Genomic DNA, 27,165 nt, shown 5'->3' with positions numbered 1-27,165 from the left:
AAATGTGTTTTTATTTTTGTTTGCCATTAATAGTAATTTTGGTTGTAAATACTGTTATCCTCTATGCTGGAAACAATATTGAAATAAGTTGGAACCAAAGATCAGTTTTCATAATAATTTATGAAGTGTAATGAAAATTACAAACATGAATAATTTATTGGCAACAATTTCATGGCTGTTAGAATTCCAAATTCACCATTACATCAATTAGGACACTTTGCACTTGTAGTTCCTTTTTCTTTGCATTATTAAACACATGTGATTAATGTTTAAAAATACAGAGTGATAGAGAGAACCCATAGTGACGGAGAGTTCAGTGATACAGAGTTGAAAAAAAAAAAAAAAAAAAAAAAGTCCTTCTCAGTTCAAGAACTGCCTGAGGGCAGGGTAGGGAGAGGGAAGGGATTTTAGAATCAAACCTGCACTGTGCCAGAGCACCACTGCACTGCAGCACCCCAGTGAGGGGTTGGAGCTCTCCAGGGAAAGGAGGAGTCTCTTACAGAGCCACAGTCAAGCTGTATGAAGGGGAAAGAAAAAAATAAGAGAAAATTACACTCGGGACATGGGATAAAGATTTATGACTCATTTAATTGTGTGGTTAGACAGATTTATGGATTTTGTGCATGTATGGTATTTATCTATGTATATAGATGGATTTTTGCATATATGTCTGTAGAGGGAGAGGGGTGTGTATATCCGTTCGTGTGTTTTTTCTACGTATGTAGAAACACACGGAGAAGACAGAAAATTCCAAGACTGCTGAGAGTGTTTTGGTGCAGCATCATGGAATAATGCTTGCAGTCATTAAAATTATATGCTTTACTGGATGTTTTTCTCTATAGCAACAACTGGAGGATATAGGGATGGCAAAAATGGGGAATGTCTAGGGTTAGTTTTGATTTAGTAATCTGAAAATTTAGTGCCAAATATAACATTATAGCTCTATAACTAAAAAAAAACCAAAAAATAGGACACTTTTACTGCATTTTTATTAACTTTTTTCTAGAACTTTCAAACAGACCATAATTTTGTATTATTAAAGCACAAATTCAGAAAATTTTAGCACTCAACCCCTTTGAAAAAAGGAAGAATTGTCTCTATTTTCAGTTGGGGAAAGGTGTTAGACATTGACTCTGAATGACAAGATTCAAAGTTCTAAATTAGAATTCCGGTGAAGGCTCTTGACACTCTCCTTCAGAAAAAAGGTCAGCTTTATATTTAGAAATATTTCTCCCCCTGTATCAAAGTGTTATCCCTGTTACTGAAATGAATTAATTGTGTTTTCAGAAGTGCTGCTCAGTTCAGTGGCCTCTCCTGCGCCATCTGTGTGCTGTCTCAGAAAAGGTGGAAACAATGCCTTTACTTAGGCTGCCTTTAGCAGTCATCACTATAGCTGCCTTACTCATTATAGCCATTTTTAATTTGGTAAGTAATCACATTAATTGATGAACTTATTGTAAAATCCACAGTTTAAGTAACTTCCTGAATTTCTTTCATCAAGTACCAGTTTTTGCTGCTTTTTCTAATGCCTGATCTGAAACGAGTTGATTTGCACAGGGATAGTGCATGAGGGCAATTAAAACATTAAAAATAAAAGCTCCTAGTTTGTGGAACTGAAAGTACATCTGATAGACTTCGGTTCTTGTTTACATCACCTTTTCTTGTTTTCAAGATGGCAGTTATAACCATTTTGATTGTAACCCTCATCACTAAGATGTTTCCTGTTTTTTAATGTGCCTTTATATGTTTGGCAGTGGCAGGGAGCACTTTAAGCAGTTCACTGTGGTATTTGCACTCACAGGTAGTAATGGGGATAAGGGAGAGAAGAATATAACTTGGCTCTCGAGTAAGGTGGAAATGGCATCTGTCTTTTAAATTTAGTTTGAGTATTATATTGCACCCGGGGTATGTATATTTGAATAACTGTGCTGTGTTTTTTATTTAAACAAGCTCTGTGTTAACAATTCCATCTAACTAATAGTTAACTACTAAAACTGATGTCCTCCTGATCCCATATGTTTGTTTGCCCTGCCATTCTTCTGATTCCATGGGGAGTTCATTCTGAAAGCAATACTACAGAAAATGCTTAATTTCCTTCTGTAGGGTGTTTTTTTCTGGTGGCTTGGGTCCTTGGATTGACTCGCAGTGGTGTCATGTGACCACCACCAGAGGCAGCCTGAAAGAAAACAGGAACAGCAGCTGTGAAACTGGGGGGTGAGACAAAACCATGTTTGTGCCAGATAGCTGCTAAATTAACATAGCCATAACGTCAAACTTTACCCCCAATTAGAAAATAAGTAAATTTTAACCTTATTGCAGCTTGTTGTGTGCATATGTGTTTAATACTACTTTTTCCTCCCCTCCAATAAATCAAGACTACTGAAAAGAACAAGCCTGCCAACTTTACTGGATCAAATGACCTGAATGCTACCACCTGTGTGAGTAGAGTACCATATTAATTTCTAGAATTAAAATGAAATGAGTCTTGGGTGGTGGGTATAGAATCATAGAACATCCTGAATTGGAAGTGACCCACAAGAATCATAATAATCCAACTCCTGTCATGTACAGGGATGGCAACATTTTAATTTTTTTTTCTTTTTATTTATAAAGATAGGGTTTGGGATTTTTTTTTTTTTTTTAATTGTTGTATATGAAGACTTGCTCATGACACAAGACAGTTTTAAGGGATATTTTGTATTTTTACATATGGCTTTCTTGTGCATCCTTTAGGGATTTTCAGAAGTCTATAGTATTCATGTATAAAAAGAAGTTTTGGTTTATTTTGGTCTTTCAGCTTATTTGAAAGGGTAAATTCATCACTTACTAGTGACACAAAAGTATTATTTTACTTTCTATGTCTTTAATGTCAAAGTAGTGTTCTATTTTGGGTTCATCCAAATGTTTGGGATGCTTCTTTGTCACCTGGCCATCCCATTAGATGATGGACATATTTTTGAATTACGTGCAGCAGGTTGTGTGAGGAGCCTTTTGTTCAGGTGCTTATGAAAAATGATAAGTTACACATATAAAATGCATGTTGTACTCACCTGGTAAATTTTTTGTTCTTGCATGTTTGTGAATCAGACTTTTGGAAACACAACTCATTCCTGCATAGAGGAAACTGTAAGTAGTGAATGAATCTTACTTAAGCTGGATCTTTGAATGTTGTGTGTATTACTGACAAATGGCAGGTTCCATTGCTGTGTAAAAGGCAGCTTTTTTAGGTATCTGACAGCAGAAAAAAATCTTAATGAAATCAAGATTATTCAGCTGCTGCTGTTGTGCTGAGTAAAGTATGGCTTTACAGTTTTTAGAAATTTCAGACTTAGAGGTAGGTCTAAAACTTTAAGGAAAAAATCAGCAGAACAGGGTGATGATAATATTTGAGTCTGAAAGATGAGAGCTATACTTGTAAGTGTCCCAGTAAAGTGTGTTTACAGAGTAAAAGGGCTTAAGTGGCTGACAGACCTCTGTTGGTGTTCTCTACATAGTAGTTCCTTTTTCAGAGGTTTGGCTTGAGGGAGGGAGGGTGTTTGATATCTTTTGGAGGTAGACTCCAATGCCTTTAGGACAACAGAGTTGGTATAATGTGTTATATGTGGGCTCTGGTTAGGAGTTGCCTCATAAATTGTTCAGGTTTCATTCAATTCAGCAGAAATATTAATTATTTAGCCAAGAATCTCACAGTTCCGTGGTAGACCTGTGCTATTACAGGTGGGAAAACTGCTTTGTGCATAAAGAGACATGAATTCTTAAGGAGAGAAGCTGAGGTAGTTTTGGAGCTGCCTGTAGACTAAAGCATGCCATCTGAGCACCTCAGAGCTGTGCCCGTGGCTGCAGGCAGCAATCCTGTCTGCACCACACACTTGGCACCATGTCTGGTGCTGCCAGCTGCAGGCTGACCTCAGACACCATGCCCGAGCTGGGATCTCCCTGGCAAAGTGCTCAGTAATTCCATAATGGGGATAGTGGCCATTGCTTGATAATGTTTATTAGCATCAAAGTTCCTGTGAAGGAGCTGTGCCTAAGGCTGGGTCAGCGCTCATGGTCTCCACGTGTTACTGGAGTGGGAGGGGGAATCTGCTTTGGGTTACTGTGGGAAAGCACAGTCAGAACAGGATTAGAGTGCTGGACTTGCTGGGTCAGAGCTGGTTCATTGGACTATGAACCTACTTCAGATTAGTCTTGAACTTTAAATAAATAATTGCTTAAATTAAGAAGCTTCAGGAGATAAATTCTCAATGCTTCTGTTTTTATGTGGCATTGCTTACTTATGTTGAATTTTTTTTTTTGTTTAAATATTTTCATTTACCCATGACTAATTAAAAAGTAAACTAAAATCAATATTAAGTTCATCCTTTTAGCACCATTAAAAGTAAAGCTTTAAGTGATTGCAATTTCTTTGTTTTAAATTGGAGTGACCACGAGCTCAGAGCATTTGTGTGGTTTGAACATCTCCTAGACATAAGTTCTGAATAATGGAAAGGCTCCTTACATTCCTCTCTTACAGTATTTTGCTTACTGCTGTATATTGGGGTTCATTGCCTGCTCGGTATTTCTTCAAATGAGCTTCGAACTCAAAGTTCTCCTCCTGTCCATTGCTGTGACTGTCTACCTCATCATTTTTAACACCCTCCAGCACCAAGACATCTACAGCAACAGTACCAGGTGCACTGTAAAGTTTCTCATCCTTTAATATTTCATTTAAGGAAGTGCTAGATTTTTGTGCACTTACATAGTTTGAATATATGAATACTGAAATATCAAAATCATGTAAGCCAAACACTGCAAACCTTTCTGTGAAGTTAACAACAAGGAAATCCTATTAGACCAGGTCACCTTTTCTTTTCTTTCTAAAAATAGTGTATGTTCTCTGAAAAATTTCTGTAATGTGGCTTCTGAGATCTCTAGAAGCCTTGGATTACATTAAGGACTAGAGAGTAGAATGTTATTGGCATAGTAAGGTTGAGCTTATGTTAAGTTATGCAGAAAAGCCTTGCTAAAAGTCTGAGGCTCAAGCTGTGCTAGTGAGACCTTGGTAGTCAATAGGATGGTGAACTCTTCATCTGCTAACCTAAGTGCAGGTATTTGGAAAAGTAACAGCAATTTACCTGATCTAATTGCAGAAACTGAAAACACTGAAGAGAAATCACATGCAAAGGCTTTACTGCTAGTATTTTAGTATTACTCAGATTCCTCAGCATAGTCCTATAGCTGAAGATTAGAACAAATTTATTTTGCAGGGGCTGTAATGTGTCAGCACACCTTAAAAAAGCTCGAGTGAACTTAATCATTCATATGATAATTTAATTTGCATTTGTAGAAAGTAATTGATGTGGTAAGACTGATCTTACTATGAAATATGAGTGGTGATTCAGATACAGGTATGATTTAACTGCTGTCTTTGTCTTAGGAATTCAGGTTTTTAATTTGTTATTGTCTTCCCTTCCACAAAAAGAAAGTTTCTTTTCCTGCCTCAAGGTTTTGTTGGGTGTGTTTTTGTAAGGTGGTGTGGGGCGGGAGCTGAAACTCATTCTGGTGGAAATTAAGACGGCTCCATTAAGATAAAGCCATGTTTACTTGAGCATCTCACTACAAGAGCTACTGAACAAGGTTTCAACACCCAGAGTGTCCTGATGTGAAAGGCATCATTCCATGTGTTGGGCTGGCTGATAATCCTTTCTCATTGCTAGGACAGGACCTGTCCCCAGCCAGCCATTGGCACAAATGAACAGAGATACTGTGGGGCAAGTCTGGGCAGCCTCTTCTCCTCCCCTCCCACCCCAGCCCTCCATCGTGCAGATTTTCTTAAAGCATACAGATGACTTTGTATTGCTCTCTTATTTTCAGGTTTTTCATCAAAGAGCCAAGGATAATGACTAATTTATATCTGGTTCTGTTTTACATAACCCTAGTTTTACTTGCAAAACAGGTATGTATTTAAAACGTAATCACAGTTCCTTAACTTGCAGCAAGTTCATTTAAATAAACTGCAGAAATGTTCCTTGAAATTGTGCTCTAAGTTAGTATATAATTTTTTTTAAATATTCTGGTCTTACAGATAACATAATTAATTTTTGGTAATGAAAAAATTTTTCTGTGAAAGGATGGGAACATTTTTTTAGTTGTCAACAGTGTTTGCATCACAGACATGAGAACTTCCTGGTTCTTCCAGTTTTGATCTATCTGTATTTATATAACAGTATTCATTCTAAATCAACATAGCAATTCAAGATAAAAATAATCATATCACTAAAGTGTCATTTTGGTAAATATATCTGATGGTACCAAATGACATTTGGTCGTAGTGGCTGCTTCATATTTTTCTGACCTTTGCTCTCAAATCACATTTTTCATAACTATATAGACTCAAAAGGCCCTGAAGAAGCTATTGCAACTACACTTCTTGAGAAAATTGCCTAATATTTTTCTGTGAGTTATTTTATGGATTTAATTTGTCATATTTTGTCTCTTTGCAGATTGATTATTACTGTCGACTGGATTGTCTGTGGAAGAATAAGTTTAAAAAAGAACATGAACAATTTGAAACTATGGAGAATGTTAACAGGCTTTTGCTGGAAAATGTACTTCCAGCACACGTTGCTGCATATTTCATTGGAGAAAAACGAAATGAGGTGTGTTGAGTCTCTCCTGTGTGAAGGACAGCAAATTGGATTTTTGTGATATATATTACACATGAGGTGAAAAAGAACACAGACTGTAAACTTCTGCCATCTTTGCCTCTTGTTTGTATTCCAAAACCTTTGTAAACCCAAGAACCTGTTAACCAGATGGCCTCGAAAAAATTGGAAACTTTTAGTGTCAGTCCCTGAAATCTGTTCTCAGAATTAGTAGTTCAACTTCAGGACACAGTTTAAGTTTGGCACAGTTTAATTAATTTAAATTCTCTAATTGTAAATGAAATTTACTGCTTTCCAAAGTCTGATTTTACCAGAGAGGCTAGGTCATAGTTTTTAGGGAAATTAGTTGTGGAGCAAATAGTAGCTCCTAGAGAGAAGTTCATTGATAATGTTTTTTTGTTTTTTAAAAGAAATCTCATTCTGCCAGCATGTCATCAGAGAGAACAATGCTGTGTCTCAGAGAGTGACAATGTCCAAGCAGATGAAAATGTTTAAGATATCTTTAAGAAATCTCAGCTTTTTCTTAGGCAAATCCACTTTGTTAATGTTTCTGGTAGAGTAAGAGATGTGGTTGACCTCATAGGAAAGCTGCAATTTGATTACTGGTTACAAACAGTTATCATGAGTGTGAGTACCTGTGGGGGAATGTGGCTGCTGACCGTGTGTGGGTTTATTGCTTTCCTTTAGGACTGGTACCATCAATCCTATGACTGTGTCTGTGTCATGTTTGCATCAGTACCAGATTTTAAGGTGTTTTACACTGAATGTGATGTCAATAAAGAAGGCTTGGAATGCTTGAGGCTCTTAAATGAAATCATTGCTGATTTTGATGAGGTAATTAAGCTTCTGTCAAAAATGCACTGGATTACATATCTACTGCAAAAAATATGTTTCACTAGATCTGTGAGCATTAGAGAGGGAGAAAACTGTTTTTATGCTGCACTAATTTTCTGACTTCAGCTTTGCAATCTTGAAACATATTTTCACATCTGGTTGGGATTTTCAAGTATGTCATCTAATCCACTAGCAATATGCTTTGAAAGTCCTGAATTTAAGGACTTTATTTCAGTACTTCAGTGCTTTCATTTCTCCTGTGAGTGGGTAGAGCAAAACTGTGAAATCAGTTCTCAGTATTTAATCTTCATGTGAGTGACAGTATTGCTAGAGATGTTTAATGCTTATGGTAGATAGTATAAGATTTCTGGTTAAATACTACACTGAAATATGGTATTAAAGTCTCAAATTTTTGTTTTCTTTCCATTCAAACAGCTCTTGTTAAAACCTAAATTTAGTGGTGTTGAAAAAATAAAAACAATTGGAAGCACTTACATGGCAGCAGCTGGTCTCAGTGTTACACCAGGCCAGGAGAACAATCAGGTATGTTGGCTCTGAATCTGCCTTCAGTACTCTGTGGGTGCATAGGTGTGTGCAAAGTAACAAAATGTAACATGATATGAAAAAGTAAATCATGAAGGATGACTTCCTAAAATATGGAAAAAAAATTGACAAAATTGTATTGTGTCCTGCTGAATTCACTACTTATCTCCTAGTTCTATTTTATTTCCAAATTAAGGTATTCAGTCTAATCCCAGCATACTTTCTACATCTTTCATCTTTGATTCAATAGTTTAACATTCCTAGATGCATAACAGAAGCAGTCTAATAATAGGGGAGTCAAAGAAGGGAGCCAAAGAAAAGGTCTCAGAACTGGACAGTAGGCTGTTTGTGATACCTGAGAACAGGCACAGAAAGAGAATTCTCAAGTGCCACATTAGGTCTGAAGCTGTCACCCAGAAGAATTAACACCAATTTCTTTGGCTCATTTTCAGTATAGCAGGTTTATGTATGACATTAAGATGCATATAATAATATAACCAAAATATGTAAAATTAAAGCTGAAACCCTAAAGGGACAGACATTAATTTGTTATAAAATTTAATCATATCACGCTTGTTGCCTCATAGCCATCCCAGCTGAATTTAATGGAGTTTTGAAATTCTGCAGTTCTGCTCTTAAAATGATGAGTGCTCTCCTTATTAACACTGTATCTAGTACTGCTTTGGAGTAGCAGCCTGACAGTGTTATGACTTGCACAGGACAGGGAAAGGCAGCATGCTCACATTGGGATTATGGTGGAGTATGGAATTGCCCTGATGAGTAAACTGGATGGCATCAACCGACATTCCTTCAACAATTTCCGCCTGCGTGTTGGTGAGTTCTGGTGTGGGGACACAGCTCAGACAAGTGATAAACGAGGTAGGATGATGTAGGTCCAAGTGCTGAATAGCCAAAGGCAGGATTGTCTGGTCAACTTTTCTGACAGGCCAAGCTCCTCTACGGATGGCCTTTTTCTCATCAGTTGGAGGGAGCAGCAGGAAGAGTGCAGCTGGATGACTTTGGAGGAAATGAAAGATACTGATGAAGAGTGAAGTACTCTGTTAGTGACTGTTGACTAAAGACAGTATTCTCATTACAGTGCTCATTTCTATATATTAAAAGTAGAAGAGGAAGAATTTTGCTTTGTGCCCTAGACTTCCCATTTTGCAACGAGTGAGTCACTTCACATCTCCTGAGCCTCAGTATGAATATTTATAGAACAGTACTAATACTGATCGCTAGAAAGGTTGCTGCAGAGTTAAGTTCTGGGATGTTTTATTTCCCCTGAAGCTACAGCTAAGAATGAAGCTGGAAGTCATACCCCTTTCTACCTCAGTAATGACACCTGCTTGTTTGTACAGGGATCAATCATGGCCCGGTGATTGCTGGTGTGATTGGAGCCCGGAAGCCTCAGTATGACATTTGGGGCAACACTGTTAATGTTGCCAGCCGAATGGAGAGCACAGGGGAGCTTGGCAAGATCCAGGTAAAACTGTGAGCCTTACAATGTCCAAGGCATTATTTATAATTGGTTGTGGAATTTTGCTTTAATGTGAATAATCAGAAGAATTTCACAAGTTTCCAATTCTTTTCACACAAAGGTCACAGAAGAAACAAGCAAAATACTACAGGAGCTGGGATACTCATGTGAATGTAGGGGACTCATTAATGTCAAAGGCAAGGGAGAGCTGAGGACTTACTTTGTTTGCACTGAGACAGCCAAATTCCAAGGCATGGGACTGAACTGAGGCTACAATGAAGTTAATCAAAATAGACTTAGATCTGTCTCCCTTCTGTGAAGACGTAGAATTTCCCTCCTTATGTGAAGGACTTTATTCTAAAAAGATGTATATACTGTTCCTGTCTCTTCTACATCTCAAGATGAGAGAATTTTTTTAAAATAAAGAATTCTGAGAAGTTCCTAGAAGATACACAACTGTCAGTCTGAAAAAGACTGCTTTTGCCTGAAGTAATTTGAAGATTTACCTGGAATTGCCATGAAGCATTTTCAGCTAGTTGCTTTCCTTACTGCACTGGGAGTTTTAACAGCTCCAGTGACAACAGGTGTGGATGCACTGTAGAACTCATTCTCATGTTAAAACATTCCATTGCCTGCTTGACACATACCTGCTTACAGTATTGTGTTTATCCTGACATGTGCAGTGATACTGAGGGCACTGCCTATCCTGTTTTTAATGCTGAACAGACTTCACAGCAGAAGACAGCTGAGTAATGGGAAGAGGAATCCAAGGACACTCAAGTGTATCACATGATAACTGTGCTGAGGTCTTTTGGGAAAAAACCTGAATTGCACAGTATGGGGTCACCACCACCCTCACCTCCTTCCATGGCAGTACATTGTGCTATGCAGATGTTTTCATGACCAAGAGCTGCTCAGAAATAACTTTCATCTAGTTCAGCATGTTTACATTATATTATATATTCTTCTTTGTATTTCTCTGCAATTAGTATCTGCATGTGCATTTTGTTCTGTCATGATAAATCTTAAATTTTTTACTTTAAATTTCAAAAAGTGCAAGTGATGGTGAGGAGCACAGGGGACAGGCTCTGAGAGCAGCTGCTGCTGCTGATCCCAGCAGGAATTCTGATTCTATGCTGTGTTCTTGAGGGCACTTAGGGAAGAAACAAGAATCTGTTCTGAATTGCTAGGAAGCTGAAGAACAGAATTACTAGGATAGTATTAGAAACAGTAGTAGATACTGTATAAACGGAACTGTGTCTGTGGTGGGGTTTGTTTAATTTTTTTCTGTTCTTATTTTACAATTTGCCTAGCCACTGGCTGGTTTCTATGCCTTTTAAAGACAATGCAGTTTTATTCATAAACTGGTTTTGAAGGTTACAAAAGGATATATGGAAAAAACGTATTCACAATGGAAATGTTTCAGCAGAGCCCCAACACTGGAAGTATGAGTAGAGCATTCATAAGATCATTGTGGACATGGTGTAAATTAGTTTGTAAGGTTTTTAAACTGCTAGAGGCCTTTGCCAATTTCTCTACTGGCATTTTTTACCTACTGCATTCTCTTAGTCTTTTTGCTGTTGGAGATGATAGTAATCTGTAAGGCTAACATCTTTTGCCCAGTTATGTCCATTACCAAGGATGGACTCCCCCCTTCCCCATACACCACATGTTAGGGCTGGACAGCACAGTGATTAGTGAGTACACCTGTTTGGTTGAGCTTTACTCCTCTACAAACAGCATTTCCTAATGCTTCTGGGTTTAGTACCAGCCCATCCTGGACAAGTGTTTAAGCAGTCCTGTGCATCACTGCTGCTTTCTAATTACTGTGTAATTTCTTTAGAAGAGGAAGTGAATATGTTTCAAGAGAGAAACAAACCTAAATATTGTCCAACTGTGGATTAAAAATTGTGCTTGTAGTCTTTGTCAATTATGTAGATCATATCTATGTGTGTAGTAGGTCTCCACCAGAAAACAGCAAGTAAGAAAACCTGATTTTGAAGTTGTCTGGTTCAGGCATGGGCTCTGCTGAAGAAGGATGTGTCACATTTGCTGTCGTGTTAGTGCAAGTCAGTGTTGTTGAATAAACCTTTAAACAGCTTTTGCTACTCTTGTATGTTATGTATTTGTAGTTACAGGTGCTCAGCAAGCATTTGTTTTGAGATATTTATTGTTTTACAGGACCATGCATGTGTAAAAGGCTCCTTTCAGCAGTCTTTGATGTCATGTTAGGTAAAGTGTCCATTTGTCTCATTAATCTATTTTGAAAAGTGCATTAAGCCTATAAATAGAGCTGGCTCTGAAGTGCTCCTGTTCACAGAACTAATAGACTGTAGATGTAAGTTATCTATGAAACAACATTTGCTGTCTGTAACAGCATTTTGAAATGCTTTTGTTTACATGATGTTGCCTGTCAGGCTGGTAGCTTGTTTGGGTGTAACTTCAACTCAAACCTCATTTGCAGAAGTGGCAGGAAGAGCTGCAGCTTCCAAAGGGGAAGGAGTTGGGTTTGGTTGCAGGTTTAAAAAGAATGCTCACTTGGTGTGCTGTACACAGCCTTCTTGGGGAAGTTAGAAACTGTGTGTAATGAAAAAGAGGATGACTAACTTCTCACCAGAACTGGAACTGTATAATATGAGAGCTATATTCAACCACAGAAAATGTTCAATTTAACAAGCAACTGTATTGAAATAATTGTTTTCAGCAGTCCTTCTGATAGTGAACTGTGAAACTTAACATTAAGAAAACAATCTTGGTGGAAAAATCTTCCTTGCAGCATTATTCTTTTTTCTTAAATGGAAAAAATGGCACTGTATCTGATTTGAAGAGCTAATAACATCTGGAATTAGGAATCTGTTTTAAAGAACAAACTTTTGTTTTTATTATGAAATAAAAAACTTCTTGAAACATGTCTGGTTTTGCAATTATTTTGATGAAGATACCCATGAGAAGGAGGTGTATTTTTCATAGTGCTGCAGACTTAATGAGACTGTTTTTACTCATTAACTAAACTTGGTATTTATCTTTTTTAAAAATGTTGCCTCTAGAAAATGCTTAGAGTGACATGCCAGTCTTCAACAGCTGATGAGAAATATCAATATTTCTGTCCCTGGCAGCCACTTCCTGCACCATCTAAAAGGTGAGAAGTGGGCAATGAGACACTATGGAAAGAGCCAGTAAGGATTTGAATGGCACATTTGCTCTGAATCTTGTCTGTTTCTTGCAGCATGAAAATGATTTATGTAGTAATGGAAAAAAATCATTCCCTGGAGTAATAATTCAGCTGCTATTACCTAGAACTGAAAAAATTCCAGTGGTGACTATTAATTCTTCTGGGATGACTGAATCTACTGTAGAAAACCCAAGCTGACAGTTAAAAATTTTGTCATGTATTTTAGTAATTCTGAAAGATTAAAAACAAATCTTTCTGCAGCGTTGCTAGAGAGGAAGGAAGGGAGGAAAGAAACAAGAATGATGTTGGCCATAAGACTGAGGGGAGAAGATGGAATTCACAATGCTGTTTGGTCTCTAAGTTACCTCTTAGTTCAGTTCCCTGTCACTGCACACAGCAGGGATGGCTGGAACCCTACAGCTCATTCCTCTTGACTCCAGGGTTTTACTGGAATCATGGACTGAAGGGCTACTTTTACTTGCTGACAATAGGTGGGTTTTTGTTAGTCTCACTTGTGGTCTGAGCTTGCCCTCCAGTTCTAGGATACGGTAAGTATATAGCAAGGTTTCTCTAAGAGGAGATTCATCCACATTCAAAGTCTCACAAAGCTGAGCTTTTTTTAATTCATCACACTGCATCAGTTTTATACAAAAAGTTTATTTCTCTTCCTCACGTCCATGGGAGTTGCACAGTAATTTTAAAAAGGGGAAGTAGCATGTTCAGACACTAATGACGTTTGCACTAACCAGACTCAGAGACAAGTCTATACATTGCTTCTAGAAACTTTTGGTTGAGTCCCTGCACCGTATATAGGCACGTTTTCATTACAGCTTGACTTTTCCAGACACTTGGTAATTTAGGAAAACTTAAATGTGGCAGAAGAGCTTAAAAATAGTAGAGAACGCAAAAAGAATAATTTAGTGCATTTACATAGCAGAATTAACTAATACAAACCTTCCAAAAGCCATCTGTTCCAAAATTTAATAAACAAAAGTAGTTTAACACACAATAAACACGCATGGTGAATGCACCTGAAGGACGTTTACCTGGTTCTTAAACAGAATCAAACAAACAGCTGTAAGCTGAACAGAATCTTCAGCCTGTAACTGCACCACACTCATTTTCAGGGACAGTGATGGTCTTTTTAGGCTCTTCAAACTCTGAAAGTTTATAACAGATAGCAGGTCACTGACCACAGAATGCTCAAGTAAAGACATGCATATACAGCAGAGCACGCCTCAGGTAATTTGATATTTATGCAGGTAGCCCTTTGTTAGCTAGTCCCAGTCCCAGAAAATCCTCTGTTTCAGCTGGTTCTGCTACAAAGCCTCTGTTTAACGTTATGGAAAAGAAAAGGCTCAATAATTTTGACAATGAAATTTCTTGAGCAGTTTCCTTAAAAATAGGAATGTGTTCCTTGAATTAATCATGCTCTTTCAGTTGAAGTGTTATTTAATGAAAACTTTCAATATCACAGATTGAGTAAATTTGTTGTGTGAATTAAGTTTTGTGACAGGAAATTCTTCCTGCCCGACCCCAACTCTGGGCACTCTCATGCTGTGCAAGTTGTAAATGAGGGAGGACAGGGTCTGGCACTGAGACTCCACTGACCAGACCCTCTAATCCAGCAAAAACAGCCACTACTTTTGGCTGGACAATATGAGTTGAACTCACTCTGTTAACTTCCAAAGCACAACAGCTGGCCAAACTAAGCAAAAGGAGTGCACAGCCAAAATCCTGGAGAAGAGGAATCACGATGTTCTCATTTTAGCAAGTGAGGAATTTTAACTCTCTTGCAACTTCACACAAAATGGAAAAACTAAAATTGAATGAATTAACTGAGCTTTAAAATCTGGCAGTGCTGTAAGATGGATTGTAAAGAAACCATGTAGCTGAACCAAAGTTCCATACACACAAAAGATTCATTTTGGACTGACACCAAAGGCAGCAACTTTCCATTTGAAACAGAATTTAAAAAGGAGAGAAGAACTCAAAATTGGAACCACACTACTGCAAGTTCTGCCATAAGCCAATCTAAGGAATTGCAGATGTGGTTTTATTACAGCTGAACAGATGCTACAAGATGTTTTTGTATACTCACCCTCTGTCAAATCTACCCAGCTGTCTTCTGTCTCAGGTAGAGGAACCGAGATTCCCATTGCTTTCCGGATTCCATAGGTACTGACAATGTCACCTGGAGTCACTTGCTGGGCCAGTTCTTTCAGGTTATTGGTTACTCTCTCCGCTGGGAAAGATAAGAGGATGTGTTTATGTACTATATATAGACACCAACTTGCTGGGTCACCCTGCAAACAGTTTAATTATTTAGTACAAAAGGAACTGTATTAAATAATGTTTCTAGACCAGAAGAGCTGTGTTGAGCTGTGTGCAGCCATGCAAGACATCCTGGACAACCAAGAGATAGTTAAGAAGAACATGAGGAATGAAACAGCTGCTGCCCAAGGCTTGCTGCCATCAGGAAACACCAGAAGTTAAAAAGTAAGTTGATGAAACTTGGGCCACACTCACAGCAGCTGGGAGAGGGCTGGTGGCACCCACACAGCATTGGTGTTAGTAATTGCTGGATTTTGGGATCCAGCACAAAGCTTTGGATATAGAGACTGTTCTTGTTGCTACAAATGCAGTTTTCCCTCAAGAAGGAAGCTCTAAGTAGCGAAACTTAAAAAAGACAGTATTTGGTCTAGTTTAGACTTGGTGCGGTATAAACTTGGTCATACTTCTTCAATAATGGGGAATTTATCTAATCACATCAGTGTGGTTTAATTTAGACCATGAATAGCATTGCACAAGCCAGTCTTACTTGCCAAACAGGCACTCTGCACACAGTCCTATCTTAGAGGGCTGCCATTAACACAAGCTGTGTAGCTGATCTCAGAGACAAGCAGGTTTGCTCAAATAACTAAAGAATGTATGACTGGTATTAATTAGAGTAACTCAATAGACTGATAACCAGATCCATCCTGGACCAAAGCTGGCCTTGCAATAAGAACTTGGTAATACTTGTGCTATCCCCATTGAAAGACACTGCAAAACTCATGAAATTACTGGCTGTTGTCTGCCCCTTGGAATACAGAAGCTTCTATCAGTTCTAGGGACATTTAGGAATAAACAGGAAATACTTGTAATTACTATTCAAGATTTTCATCTGGCTGTAAATCCAAAAACTTTAAATTACATTCTCTAGGCCTAACAGGGCACATAATCTGCCCTACAGCCCTTGAGATTTTTTTTACTTAGAGTTGATACCAGCTGGGACTTCATCAGTTCCGCAAGAATAATCAAAAAAAGTGTATTTACCCAAGTGCATTTCTCTGTAAGATGGACCCAGAAGACAAATCATATTAGGGGGTGGTTTTGTACTCAGTCGCTCATTTTGAGCATCCTGGAGTTCTCTGAGCAGCTTTGTTGTTTCATCAAGTTTCCTCTGGAAGATTTCAGCCTCTGGTTAAAGAGAAAAACAAAGTCCTGACTATTAAGATCTAAGTAAAGTTATTTACTTATTTTATGATATAAAATGTAGTAAGGAACTGAGAAACTAAAGGAGTTACAGACATATATCAGAACTATGACTACCAAGAAGACTCACCCTCAGAATCAAACTCTTCCATAGGCATACCGAAGTTTGTAACTGCTTTTAGAGCTGTGAGTCTGTCGCTATTAGCGGCGTCCAACCTGGCAGCAATATCAATTTCCATAATCTGGAAAAAAATTAAGAAGTAATAATTTAGGTAATACTTAGCTCAGCCTTGAAACAACAAAATTGTCTGGGGAAGATCAGAACACAAATGTAAGGTTAGTCTGCTCTACAGAAATAAGTGTACATACAGAGGGAAAGCTGAGAAGACACTGTAAAACTTGCTGTTCTACAGTTAATGTTTACTATTCTATTTCATGCACAAATAGAAAATGGCATCTGCCAAAACCACTGGGATATGCACAAATGATGCAGTAACTTAAGACCAGCATCCCAATTTAAAAAGAGTTTAAAAATTCCTTCAGCTCACCTAAAGGAGATTTTATCAATGATCTGAGGCAAAAATGCAAAAGGAATCTGGGCACTGCCTGCAGATGAGGAGATGCTTCAGGAGAGCAGCCCTGGCCCAAGAACTGTTTTCTCTAATTGAGCAAAGTTTGGGTGGAATGAATTAAGGTCTGTAATGTATTGCCTACAGGGGCACAAAGTGAGAACTTTATGAGACTGCTACATATCATGTGGCATCTTAGATTTACATGACAAATTCATGTTAAACAAAACCAGATTAAGACAGAAACAAAGCTATAGCTCTGAACAATCACAAACAAAAATATATAAGCATTTTCTTCCAGTTCTCTTAACATTCAGTTAAAAGTTAATGTTTTAGAGAACTTTATTCTCCTCATGCCTACAAAGGGACACACCATTTTCACAAGATTTACAGCTTGTCAGAGTCTCAGTGTTGTTGTACAGGGCTGAAAGTTTTAGACCATTTTATATCATTTTATAGCTTGGACGGATTGATTGGAGAAGTTAATTAATACAGAAAAATTTTACCTTTGCATCTTTCGTTGCATCACTTCTTTCCTGTGGGCCTTCAGCCTCCTCCACTGGCTGAACATAGAAAGGATTTTTAAAGAAGGTGTTAAAAATATTCTTTTAAATTCAAAGTAAAATCTTACAAGATGCAGTATTTCTAAAGGGAGTAACCTTTGCAATGTCATAATGTGCTTTCACTGTAAAGCAAGTTATAATGCTTATAAATTTTTTAGGGTCTTTCTTGGGGTATTAATATTTACTGAAATACTTTTTTTCAGCTCAGGTTTTATTGCTCTTTGCAAAATTCACAGCGATGTCACATCAGAGACTATTTACTGGGGTGCAGAAAGAAGAGGAAGGGTGGTTATTAGAGGCTAAAATGTTTTCTGTTCTGTATGCAACTGTATTTTTCTTAATAGTGCCAAGAGTAAGCGGCCAAACCCTGACAGTGCCACTACTGGGTACAAGAAAAGAGCTAAACCTGTAATGCTAAGGAAAAGTGTGAACTGAGGCAAAAAGCTCCATGAACTGTTTCTGCTATTAATTTAGGTAATATTTGACCCATTAGTAAAAGACTACAATCTGTTTATTTCAATAGTTGGCATTGATCTGAAACGCAAAGCAAGACTTCTAGTTAACAGGAACTGTTCTGAGGAGATTTTAAAATAATTCTTAGATTGTCAATTAAGTTAAGGTTATCAAATGAGCCCATTTGAGTCCTTTTATGTTTGGCATGTTCAGGACTGGAATCTCCTAAGAATCTGAAGAGTCACTGTTCAGTATTTTTATATAGCGCATGTTTGAGTTTAAAAGCACACTACCAAATAAAGGGAAAAACTACATATTAATTCACCTGAACTAAAAAACAGTGGCAGCTAGGAATGTGATAAAATCTTAATGGAAAAAAAAGCCTGTCAATGATCACCTCATTTTTAAACAACTGCTTATTAGTCTTGAAACAGGTGCTAATGATAATGGGTATAGGATAATGGACAAAGAATGGGTAATTATACCTCTATGTTATGTTCATACTCATAGTGAATATGTTAATATTCACTAATTAACAATACAATAATTTCTTTCCAGAAAATCCTGCTACTGGAGGCAAAGACCAGTCTTTACTTTCCAATTCTATCAGTTAAAAGGCAGCCCATCAATAAGATCAGCATCATCATTCTCTGGCTTTAGATCTTGTGTGCTAAAACCAAAGACCAGATAGTACACAAATCCACTCTTACCACTTCTAGTTCTCTGAGAGCCCTAGAATGTCCTCCTTTAGTTAGAACATCAAGCAAACTATCAGCCATTAAGAGAGGATAATCCTGGGATTTCATAAAAAAATCTTGAATACTGAAAGAATAAAGATAGTAGTTAAGGTAACTACATTCACATCAAACATTTAATGTAAAAAAATTACGTAAGGTCAAGCCAGTATGTACAGCACAGAAAACAGACAATGTAGCACAGGATCTGATCAAAATGGATTGCTTTAGTTTGATCATGCCTGCCTTCTGTAGCTGAGGAATCCATTCTGAATGGGACACTGGGAAAAATGTAGTGTCTCAGGCAGCTGCATCAACACAAAAACAAGCTTGCATAGGCCCTTCACATTTACACTATACTAAAGTATTCTTCGCTTTCCTTAAAATTTGTATCACTGTGCCTGCTTCTTGTGAAATTCTGTTTTAAAAAAATAAAGAGCTTTTAAATTTTTATAATCAAGAATAATAAATCAATAGAATTATTTTTACAAAGCTGCATCTCATTCAAGGCACTAATTAATGTGAAAAAAACCCCCAGTTTTTATAAACATTTCTACAACTCAATATTTTTCTGGCTTTGAACATGAGTCTTTCAGTTATAAATACATCCAGGTTTAGACAGTGTACTCTTAGGAATCAGCAGCATCAAAATTCTTCCATCTTGGTTAATTTCATTTTAGAGGCAGGTTCTTCTACTGGAGTATTTGTTTCTTATACAAACAAACCCCTGTGAGCTATAAAGACAGCTAGGCCATCACTCCACAGCAAAACCAGCCCATCCTGCACAGAGCTGTACATAACTGCTTCTGTCCATGGGAGCTGTCCTGCTTGCTGCATTACCTGGAAGATCCTTGATTAGAGTCTTCCCCATATGTTGAGTAGATTAAGTCAGAATCTTCTTTGCTTATGTTGGCAAACGTTGAATCATATGTTGGTGCATAGGAACTGAAGGGCCCATAATTCAAGTATGTCACTAATGAATAACAATAGCAATAATTATTACCCTGCTTTGCATGCATGAGATAGACGAGAGGATAAAAACAATCCCCAAGAAGAAACTGTAAAGGAATGTATTTCTTAAGGTAAAAACAAGCCTTCACAGAACACCATCTGTTCACAATGTAACAACTTTTAATAACATCTAAACCAAAGGCATTTGTATTTGCAAATATGCCATTAACACTGTGCCTTAGCACAACATGAATGGTCTGATGCTGGAAAAAGGTTCTTAGGCTCCCCCCTGCTCTTTTAAAGCTACCAAAAACCTTTCTCTATCTGGTAGTTTATCTTCTCTATGTAGATTAAAAGGAAGTACCTTGTCTCTTTTGTATGTGTAACTTATCTGAACTCTGTGATCTGCTGTTTAATTGTACCATAGATACAAAGACTCATAGAATGGTTTGGGTTGGAAGAGACCTTAAATATCATCCAGTTCCAACTCCCTTGCCATGGGCAGGGACACCTAAAAATGTGCTTTATCTTTAGAAATCCTTCCTTCCAAAGTTGTGCACTTTGATTATATAAGAAGAAGGATTTATATTTTTTTTAAAAATCAGCACTTACCTGGAGTAACCTTGTTTCTTTTATCTTCTTTGAAGCCCTGTAATGTATTAACTCCTGACTGAAGCCTTCCTGCTGTCATTCCCAGCTTTACAGGGCAGTAGCCTGGTTCTGCAATAGGACATATCAAAACACAGAAACAGAGAAGGCATAAGAAGATGACTAAACTCATTTAATACCCATGGCTAAAAACTCAAAATAAACAGGACATGGTTCTCAAAGTGTGCTTTCCTATCCAAAGGCTTCATACTAATGATCTGGGACCCAGACAGTTCCTTATTCTAAAACATTTGTGACCTCTGGGTTAGCAGACACTGAACTCTGTACATGGACCAGAAATAAGAGGATCCTGGGAAATTCTCCAGCAGTCAGTTTTTTCTTCTTCAGCAGCAAAAGCATTCTTTCACAGCTTCCACAAACCAGAGAAGCAACAGCACTGAGGGCTCCCACCAGCTGTTCTAACAACAGCCACAGCTGAGGCCCATCTACATGATCCCTCAGCTGCAGCTTTTCCAATCCAGATCTTTATCAGACTGGAAAGAGGCATTCAGTTCTTGGCCAGGATTTGCTCATCTGTCTCTACAAAGGTATGTGAAGTGGCTTGTTACCTGAACTGTGCCAACTTACCTCCTGCAGCAAGGTCAACAGGATTAAGAAGGCCCAGAGTCGTTGTACCATCTGGTTTTCTTCTTTCAAATTCACACTGAAATAAGATTAGACTATTTTAATTTACACAGTACTTGAAATTCCTGGTCTTTAAAACATTTAATGAAACTGTTCTATCTGCAGCAATAAGAAGAAATCAGTCACTCAGAAGTGAGTGCTGCTCTAAATTTTTACCTTCACTAGATAACGTTATTATTGGTATAGGCACAAAGAATTAAGATATTATGATAAATAGTAATGTTTCTGCAGAGATCAAGAGACAAAAAATGTAGAAAATGAAACAGGCATAGTATTACCAAACAGAGTTCCTTCTCCTGCAACATTAATAACCTTTGATCAGGTATGTGTCTGTTTCAGAACTATGAGATTTTTGCAGGTCATATTTATTTTCTTGACCCTTCTACTATTCATCCTTTACCCTATTACTTTATTGAAAATTTGACCTCAACTTACTCTGCTGATGAAATTCAGCATGCATTCAAATAGTACTTTTTTTTTTTTAACCTTATGATGTTACATAAATGATCAATAAAAGTAAAAGCAGATGTGAGGTTTCAAGGAAACCTGGTTTATGGAAAAGTGAAAGGAGCTACCAAATCCCCCAGTGCTTACCTGGCTGTTTGCAAGGCGCCTGGTTAACTTGCCTCCTGACTCCCTAACAATCCGATCAATCTGCTCTTGCTCCCTTTCCAAGCTATTGCTTCGTAATTTATCTTCAAGCAGGTCTTTATCCTTCCTGTGAATATACCCACACAACTTAGGGACTAGCTGGAACACCAATGGGCTAAATAACACAACAGGATACTGTGACAACATTGTTTTAGCCAACTCTGCACCTGGTTTTGTAGGCAAAACAACTAAAAACAAAAAAAGTGCTATTGAATATGACTGTATTTAATACAGCTGGGGAAGGCATGTGACAAAGGTTTAAGGTCTCCCACAAAACTAAGGTACTCTTGGTATATTAGATACTCCTAATTTTAGTATCCAATATTTATTTACCTAAATATTTACCATCTTCATATCTAGTATTTCTAGATATGAAAAGCTATTTCAGAAAATACACTTTCTGTAGCTAGGCAGCTGCATGTTTCAAATACAACTACTATGTAAACAAACAAACAAAAAGTAATTGAAATTGGTTATGTGGCTTTTCGTACCAAAATGTTTAAAAACATGTTTTCAAGCTTTCCCCAAAACTATACAATTTCCATGAAATGGACATTAAAACAGAAAATAATTGAAGGAATGGAGCTGATGAGTAGTACAAGGTTACCTACAAGCAAAAATTATTGTATCATAAATTATTCTAAATTTATTTGATTTTAGTAGGTGATGATGTGTTGATCCCTTGAGATGAAAATGTCTAAGCAGTACCAGAAATAAAGAAATCCACATCCACTGAACCCCGGAGTCATCTTGTTTCTGTAGCATTTAAAAGGTGTATCCTATAATGACTCAGATAATACTTCACTTTTTGTGCTCTTTGCTGGGTGTTTTGAATGCTTTGGTGTCACCATCCATAGGTTCTCCTCTGTCTTTCCCAGAACCATTTTCCTCTTCCCCAGTTTGCTGCAGTTCTGCCTTGTCCTTCTGCTTCCTTGTCTTCTGCAGGTCAGCCATGAATTCTATACTTTGTTTCAGGCTCTGAATTCTCTCCTAAATAACATCAAAATCCTTTTACTTGCTGCTTCAAGGAATTTTTTGTAACCTACCCATAGAGAATAATTCTAATTTAGTTTTTTCTTTCTTACACTAGCAAATATAAACAGAAAAGGTAAAATACTTATTCTACAACTATTTCTACAATTCTGCAATTATTTCTACAATGACTGATCTGGCAGCAGTACTAAACAATGTACTATTTATATTCCAATATACAAGCATTTGACAAATACCAAGCAAGGTTTTATTAATTTTCAAGAGATCCCTCTAAAAGGGGATAAACAGGGATCAAAAAAAAGAAGCAGTATATTTTTTAATATTTTGGTTGGTGTTTTTATTACCTGGCTAAGTATCTTCATCCCTGAGTGCAGCAGTTTTTTTGCAGCTTTGTAGTAAATGGTGTCTGGTTTGTTGTAAATCATTGCATTATTACACATCAGTTTGAAGTTATCCTGTTCAAACATTAATAATTTTGGAATGAAAGTTAATTTTACAGCATACTATACTGATACTCTTGTTGTAAATGTGGTGTCTTGGGCTTTAGAGAAAAAAACTTAGAAGAATACTTTTAATGAATGAGTTTAAGAAATCTATTAAAAATGTAAACAGGGATAAGTATGTAACTTCATTTTCAGACTCTGATTATCAACCCAACGAACATCCTTAAAGTATTCCAAAGTGTTCAGTATTGTTTGTAGTTTTTTTTTAAGTTTTAAGGGAAGACCTCTTAGCTACAACTACCCACCTCCTGGCCAATCAGCAATCACTAAAACAAAGTGAAGCAACATAACAAAGACAATGAAAAGCTGCAGTTCAAAGTTAAATTATTACAAAAACTATCCCGAAGTTTTAGTTACAATGAAGAAATATATGCTTGTTTGAAATTCAAATGAGCTAGAAACTGCACTCCCATACCTGCTGCAGACTCTGAAGGTGAATACGTTTTATTACATTCTCATCTATTTACAAAGTTAAAATTTAAAACTAACCAGAAACAGCTGTTACAATAGGGAATATTCTTCTTAAGTTTTTGAGATCTAAAGAAGAATGTGCAAGAAAATACGACCAATACTATTAATTAGTATCTGCCTAATTGTTAATTACAATTCTCAGGTCCTCATCTAGCCCAGTAAAAAACTAGAGTATTTCTGATGAAGAAAACTAAACAAAGCTAGGCCCCCTATGTTTTAAAAGTTTTAGAAGGCTTTCAAAACAGGCCCTTGAAGCCATTGGTACACTACAGCACCAGGAACAGCCAACAGGACCAAGCTCACGGTGCCTTCACTCCATGACCAGACTAGCCTGCAAAAAGTAATAAATCTAAAATAACAGCTGAAGGACAAACTGACAGATTCCAGGCAATCCTGCACAAAACCTGAAACCTGCATCTTTCTGAGATGAACATTTACCAACCACAAGTGTTTTCTCTTTTACTGTCAGAACTTACTTGCTCACAAAAATTCAAGAACCATTTCTTGAAGCAGAAGTACTGGCTCTTTTTGGCATCTTTCTATTCCCATAAAATACTAGCCTTCAAGTCAACTGAGCATAATACATCTTTGTAGTCAAAAACAAAATTCAAGGCATTACCTTTAATTCTTCTATGGACTGGTATCCATTGTTCTTAATCTTCTCTTTCATGGTACTAAAATCCATTGGGTTTTTAATGATCATGGAATAGCCAGGGGCAATAAAGTCAGTCACAGGAAATGAAAAGAAAGAACTTGGATCCTTTCTGTTAAGAAATGAAAGACAGTTTTTTATGTTTCAACTTATAACAAAGGACATACTGAGTTTGGTATTAAACAGAAAGGAAATAACTAAGCTGAAAAGAAATCAGAACTACAAAGAGAGAAATAGCTTGTGTCAGCATAATCTTTCCCTTTCAAGGTTGAAAAGATCTCATATGCAAACCCATATGCCAAAAAAGTACTACAAATGTATTTCAGAGGTTATTTCTGTATTTTGATAACTACCTGTCTTCCCAAAAAGATGAAAAAAACTCAGACCTTTCTTAAGGTTTTAGATTTTAACACAGGCATTTTGTACCATATTAGAATGAATTAAAAAAAGAAAAGAAATGTATATCATAAAATATTCTTGTCATTCATCGCTTACTCAGAAATTATTAGAAGGGAAGAGACAGGACTCAAAATCAAAAGTGCTGCTTTTTGTATGCACAGGAAAGGAGCCAAAACTAACACAGGCATTTTCTGATAGCTGAAGTTTCTTGAAACTGACACTACACCTAGGTCTTGAAAATTTGCAGGTAAGAGAAAAAAAACTAGCAAAGTTTCAAGCTCAGCCTGGTGAGACAGCTAAAGGGAAAGATCTTTCAACCACTCTTGCACAAGATGCAGATAATCATTCTTGATTTAAAGAGTATCTTAAAAAAGAGACTACTTGAAAGAACTGCAGACTCAATTGTTTTAACCAAAAGACATTTGGATAGTAAAACAGTAAGAGAAGTGCATACTTCCTTTTTATAGTAAATAATGCTAAAATAGGAGAACTCAAGGTAGAAGAAACTTAGGCAAGTTAATTATAATGTCTTGTGCCTTCTGTCCAAAATGTTCCCCAATAGAAAGCATCACCTTATTGAAAAATTTTCCTGGTTTTGAAAACCTTTTACAACTACTATGAACTTGAAACTAGAGGTGTTCACAAGAAGCCTAAGCTGAAGAGTTCTAAGTACACTTTCTTAAACTAGCACTTTAATTCCTAGAATAGCACTCACAGCAATATATTTAGCAATAATATTTTCACTCAGCCTTGTGTGTACCCCTTCCCTTACTGGATGCTATTTTCACAGTTCTGCAAGCCTGTAGCACAGACATTACCTCTGCAGCTGTCTCATGAGTTGATTCAGAGCTTCCTGAAGTGGTGTCTGCTCCACCTCTAGACCAAAAATAAGGGGAGGGAGAAGAGGTGTGAGGCAGAACTGACTGCACAAGGTATGGAACTTCTAAGATACTAGAAAACAACTAAACAAAACTGATGCACCTTGAGAATTCATATAAAGAAAAGAATACAATGGCAAACCCCACAATACCTGCAGAGGATCTACTTTTCTCATTGCCCTTACTTGACATTCTGCTCACTCTGACAGAAGTACTAGATACCACTCTGCAAAAGAATGTACAGCAACCTAATTCCAAACTTTTGCACAAGATGGAGAAAAACACTGAGATGGAACAAAACGTCAAGTCACTCACTACAGAAATAAAGAAAAATGAAAAGTGAGTCAATTGCAAAAAACATGAAATAGCAAAAGAAATTTCTTTTTTCCCCCTACCCTCCTGCTTTGATAAAGTGCTCGTCAGTGGCTTCTCTGGTGACAATTCCATTCTGACCGGGGTCTGACACTTCATTTCCTGTTCTCCCTCACTGTCTCCATGGTCTCGATCTCGCCTCCTTTTATCCTCCTGGAAAGATTGTTATGGAAATGTAAGAGCACCTGCAAACCCTGCATTATTACCACACATAATGCTCTCTAGATTTTTCAAACCAAATTCACAACGTTTAAAAAATAAGAACAGCTTGTGTTTAAAAATTCTGTATTCTTTATGTACTGTCTCCATCTGCTGGACATGGAAATAATTAGCCATACAATGCAATGTATCACTGAATTAGTTTTTTAGAAAATGTGACAGCAATCTGGTGTGAATGCTTTAAAAAAGAGACAGTAACGCCTCACACACCAAGTTTGAATGTATTCCAGTTTAAGGATAAAAGTTAGTTATATCTGCCGACCTTTCGATTTGAAATCTTGAGAAACTCAAAACATTTTTTCTGCTACAATGCAGTAGCATGAACACGTACCTTAACTTTTCTCTTTCTTTTCTCTTTTTCTTCGCCAGGAATTTGCTTTTCTCCTTTCTTTCTCTTTTTTCTTTTTCTGTCCTTGTGTTTTTCATGTTCAGATTTGTCTTCATAGAGGCTGGAATCAAGTCCCGAATTTCCAGTGGAGAGCTCAGCAACTTCATTTCCTCCAACTTTCAGCACCAGCTTCAGTGGCTTTTCTACGTATTCTTAAAGCAGCAGAGAAACAAGCTGTGTGAGCACCAAACAGAACACATTCCCGTCCTCAACAACCCCGCGCGATCGCTCCTCTTCTTCCTCATTCCCAGTCCCTGCAGCCGCTTCTCCCCCGCGCGGAGCCGAGCCCGCCGCGATCTGCGGACCCCGGGCCCGCGGGCGGAGCGAGGCCCCGCTCCCGCCGCCTCAGCGCGGAGCCTTCAGACCGCCCCGGCGCTGGGCCCGGCGGGGCGGGGCGGCCGCCGCTGGGGGCTCGGGGCCCGCGGCCGCCTCGGGCCGCGCTGCCCGGCGGCCTCTGCCCGCCCACCCCCCTGGGGACCCACCCTCGTAGGGATGTTTGTCCGACTTGTGCTTCTTGTGCTTCTTCCCCATGGCCCCGGCCCGGCCCGCCCGGGAGAGGCCGCGCTGTTGAGGCGGAGCCCGGCCCGGCCCCGCGCGGCCCGCGGCCTGCGGCGGCGGCCGGCAGCGCCCCCTGCCGCTCTGGAGGTCTCGCGCAGGCGCAGCGGGCAGCGGCCGGATCGGGACCCGCGGTCCCCGAGCCGCGACCCCTGAGCCTCCATCCCCGCTCCGCCCTCCCCCAGCCGCTGTCCCTGAACCTCCGTCCCCGCTCCGCCATCCCTGAGCCGCTGTCCCTGAGCCTCCATCCCCGCTCCGCCCTCCCCGAGCCGCTGTCCCTGAGCCTCCATCCCCACTCCGCCATCCCCGAGCCGCTGTCCCTGAGCCTCCATCCCCGCTCCGCCATCCCTGAGCCGCTGTCCCTGAGCCTC

The 27,165-nt window shown here is 38.3% G+C and overlaps 2 protein-coding genes across 3 annotated transcripts in view; one reads left to right on the top strand and one right to left on the bottom strand.

Moving 5' to 3' along the window:
* Positions 1 to 12,412, top strand: part of ADCY7 (adenylate cyclase 7) — a 60,290-nt gene extending 47,878 nt beyond the window's left edge. For both annotated transcript variants that reach the window (XM_056500470.1, XM_056500471.1), the window contains 11 exons: positions 1,288 to 1,425; positions 2,376 to 2,438; positions 3,088 to 3,126; positions 4,514 to 4,671; positions 5,854 to 5,935; positions 6,483 to 6,638; positions 7,332 to 7,478; positions 7,914 to 8,021; positions 8,741 to 8,855; positions 9,383 to 9,507; positions 9,623 to 12,412. In XM_056500470.1, the coding sequence (XP_056356445.1) occupies positions 1,288 to 1,425; positions 2,376 to 2,438; positions 3,088 to 3,126; positions 4,514 to 4,671; positions 5,854 to 5,935; positions 6,483 to 6,638; positions 7,332 to 7,478; positions 7,914 to 8,021; positions 8,741 to 8,855; positions 9,383 to 9,507; positions 9,623 to 9,769 (1,278 nt within the window). In that variant the 3' untranslated portion in view covers positions 9,770 to 12,412. The remainder of the gene's footprint in view (positions 1 to 1,287; positions 1,426 to 2,375; positions 2,439 to 3,087; positions 3,127 to 4,513; positions 4,672 to 5,853; positions 5,936 to 6,482; positions 6,639 to 7,331; positions 7,479 to 7,913; positions 8,022 to 8,740; positions 8,856 to 9,382; positions 9,508 to 9,622) is intronic.
* Positions 12,413 to 13,310: 898 nt separating this feature from the next.
* Positions 13,311 to 26,852, bottom strand: BRD7 (bromodomain containing 7). Its single transcript, XM_056500472.1, has 17 exons — positions 26,722 to 26,852; positions 26,183 to 26,391; positions 25,656 to 25,785; positions 25,201 to 25,258; positions 23,951 to 24,095; positions 22,702 to 22,812; positions 22,170 to 22,354; positions 21,308 to 21,431; positions 20,657 to 20,732; positions 20,033 to 20,140; positions 19,310 to 19,442; positions 18,446 to 18,557; positions 17,226 to 17,282; positions 16,281 to 16,392; positions 15,992 to 16,135; positions 14,775 to 14,918; positions 13,311 to 13,833 (listed from the first exon to the last, which is right to left on the bottom strand). Exons 1-17 carry the CDS (start codon positions 26,768 to 26,770, stop codon positions 13,769 to 13,771), a joined length of 1,962 nt encoding a protein of 653 aa, XP_056356447.1. The 5' UTR covers positions 26,771 to 26,852; the 3' UTR covers positions 13,311 to 13,768.
* Between the last annotated feature and the right edge of the window lie 313 nt (positions 26,853 to 27,165).

The sequence above is a fragment of the Oenanthe melanoleuca genome, chromosome 11 (genome assembly GCF_029582105.1).
Source record: "Oenanthe melanoleuca isolate GR-GAL-2019-014 chromosome 11, OMel1.0, whole genome shotgun sequence".
Lineage (NCBI taxonomy): Eukaryota > Metazoa > Chordata > Aves > Passeriformes > Muscicapidae > Oenanthe > Oenanthe melanoleuca.
Note: the sequence above shows the minus strand (reverse complement) of the source record. Positions and strands in the feature narration are given on the sequence as shown.

What these genes read in the sequence shown, in the direction of transcription:
- BRD7 (XM_056500472.1), bottom strand. Translation starts at nt 26,770, where the DNA reads ATGGGGAAGAAGCACAAGAAGCACAAGTCGGACAAACATCCCTACGAG. An exon ending in AGTCCATAGAAGAATTAAAG is followed by an intron (nt 22,813 to 23,950) that starts GTAATGCCTTGA and finishes ATGTTTGAACAG; the next exon opens with GATAACTTCAAACTGATGTG. An exon ending in CTGGGTAGATTTGACAGAGG is followed by an intron (nt 13,834 to 14,774) that starts GTGAGTATACAA and finishes ATAAACTTTCAG; the next exon opens with AGTTTGAAGAGCCTAAAAAG.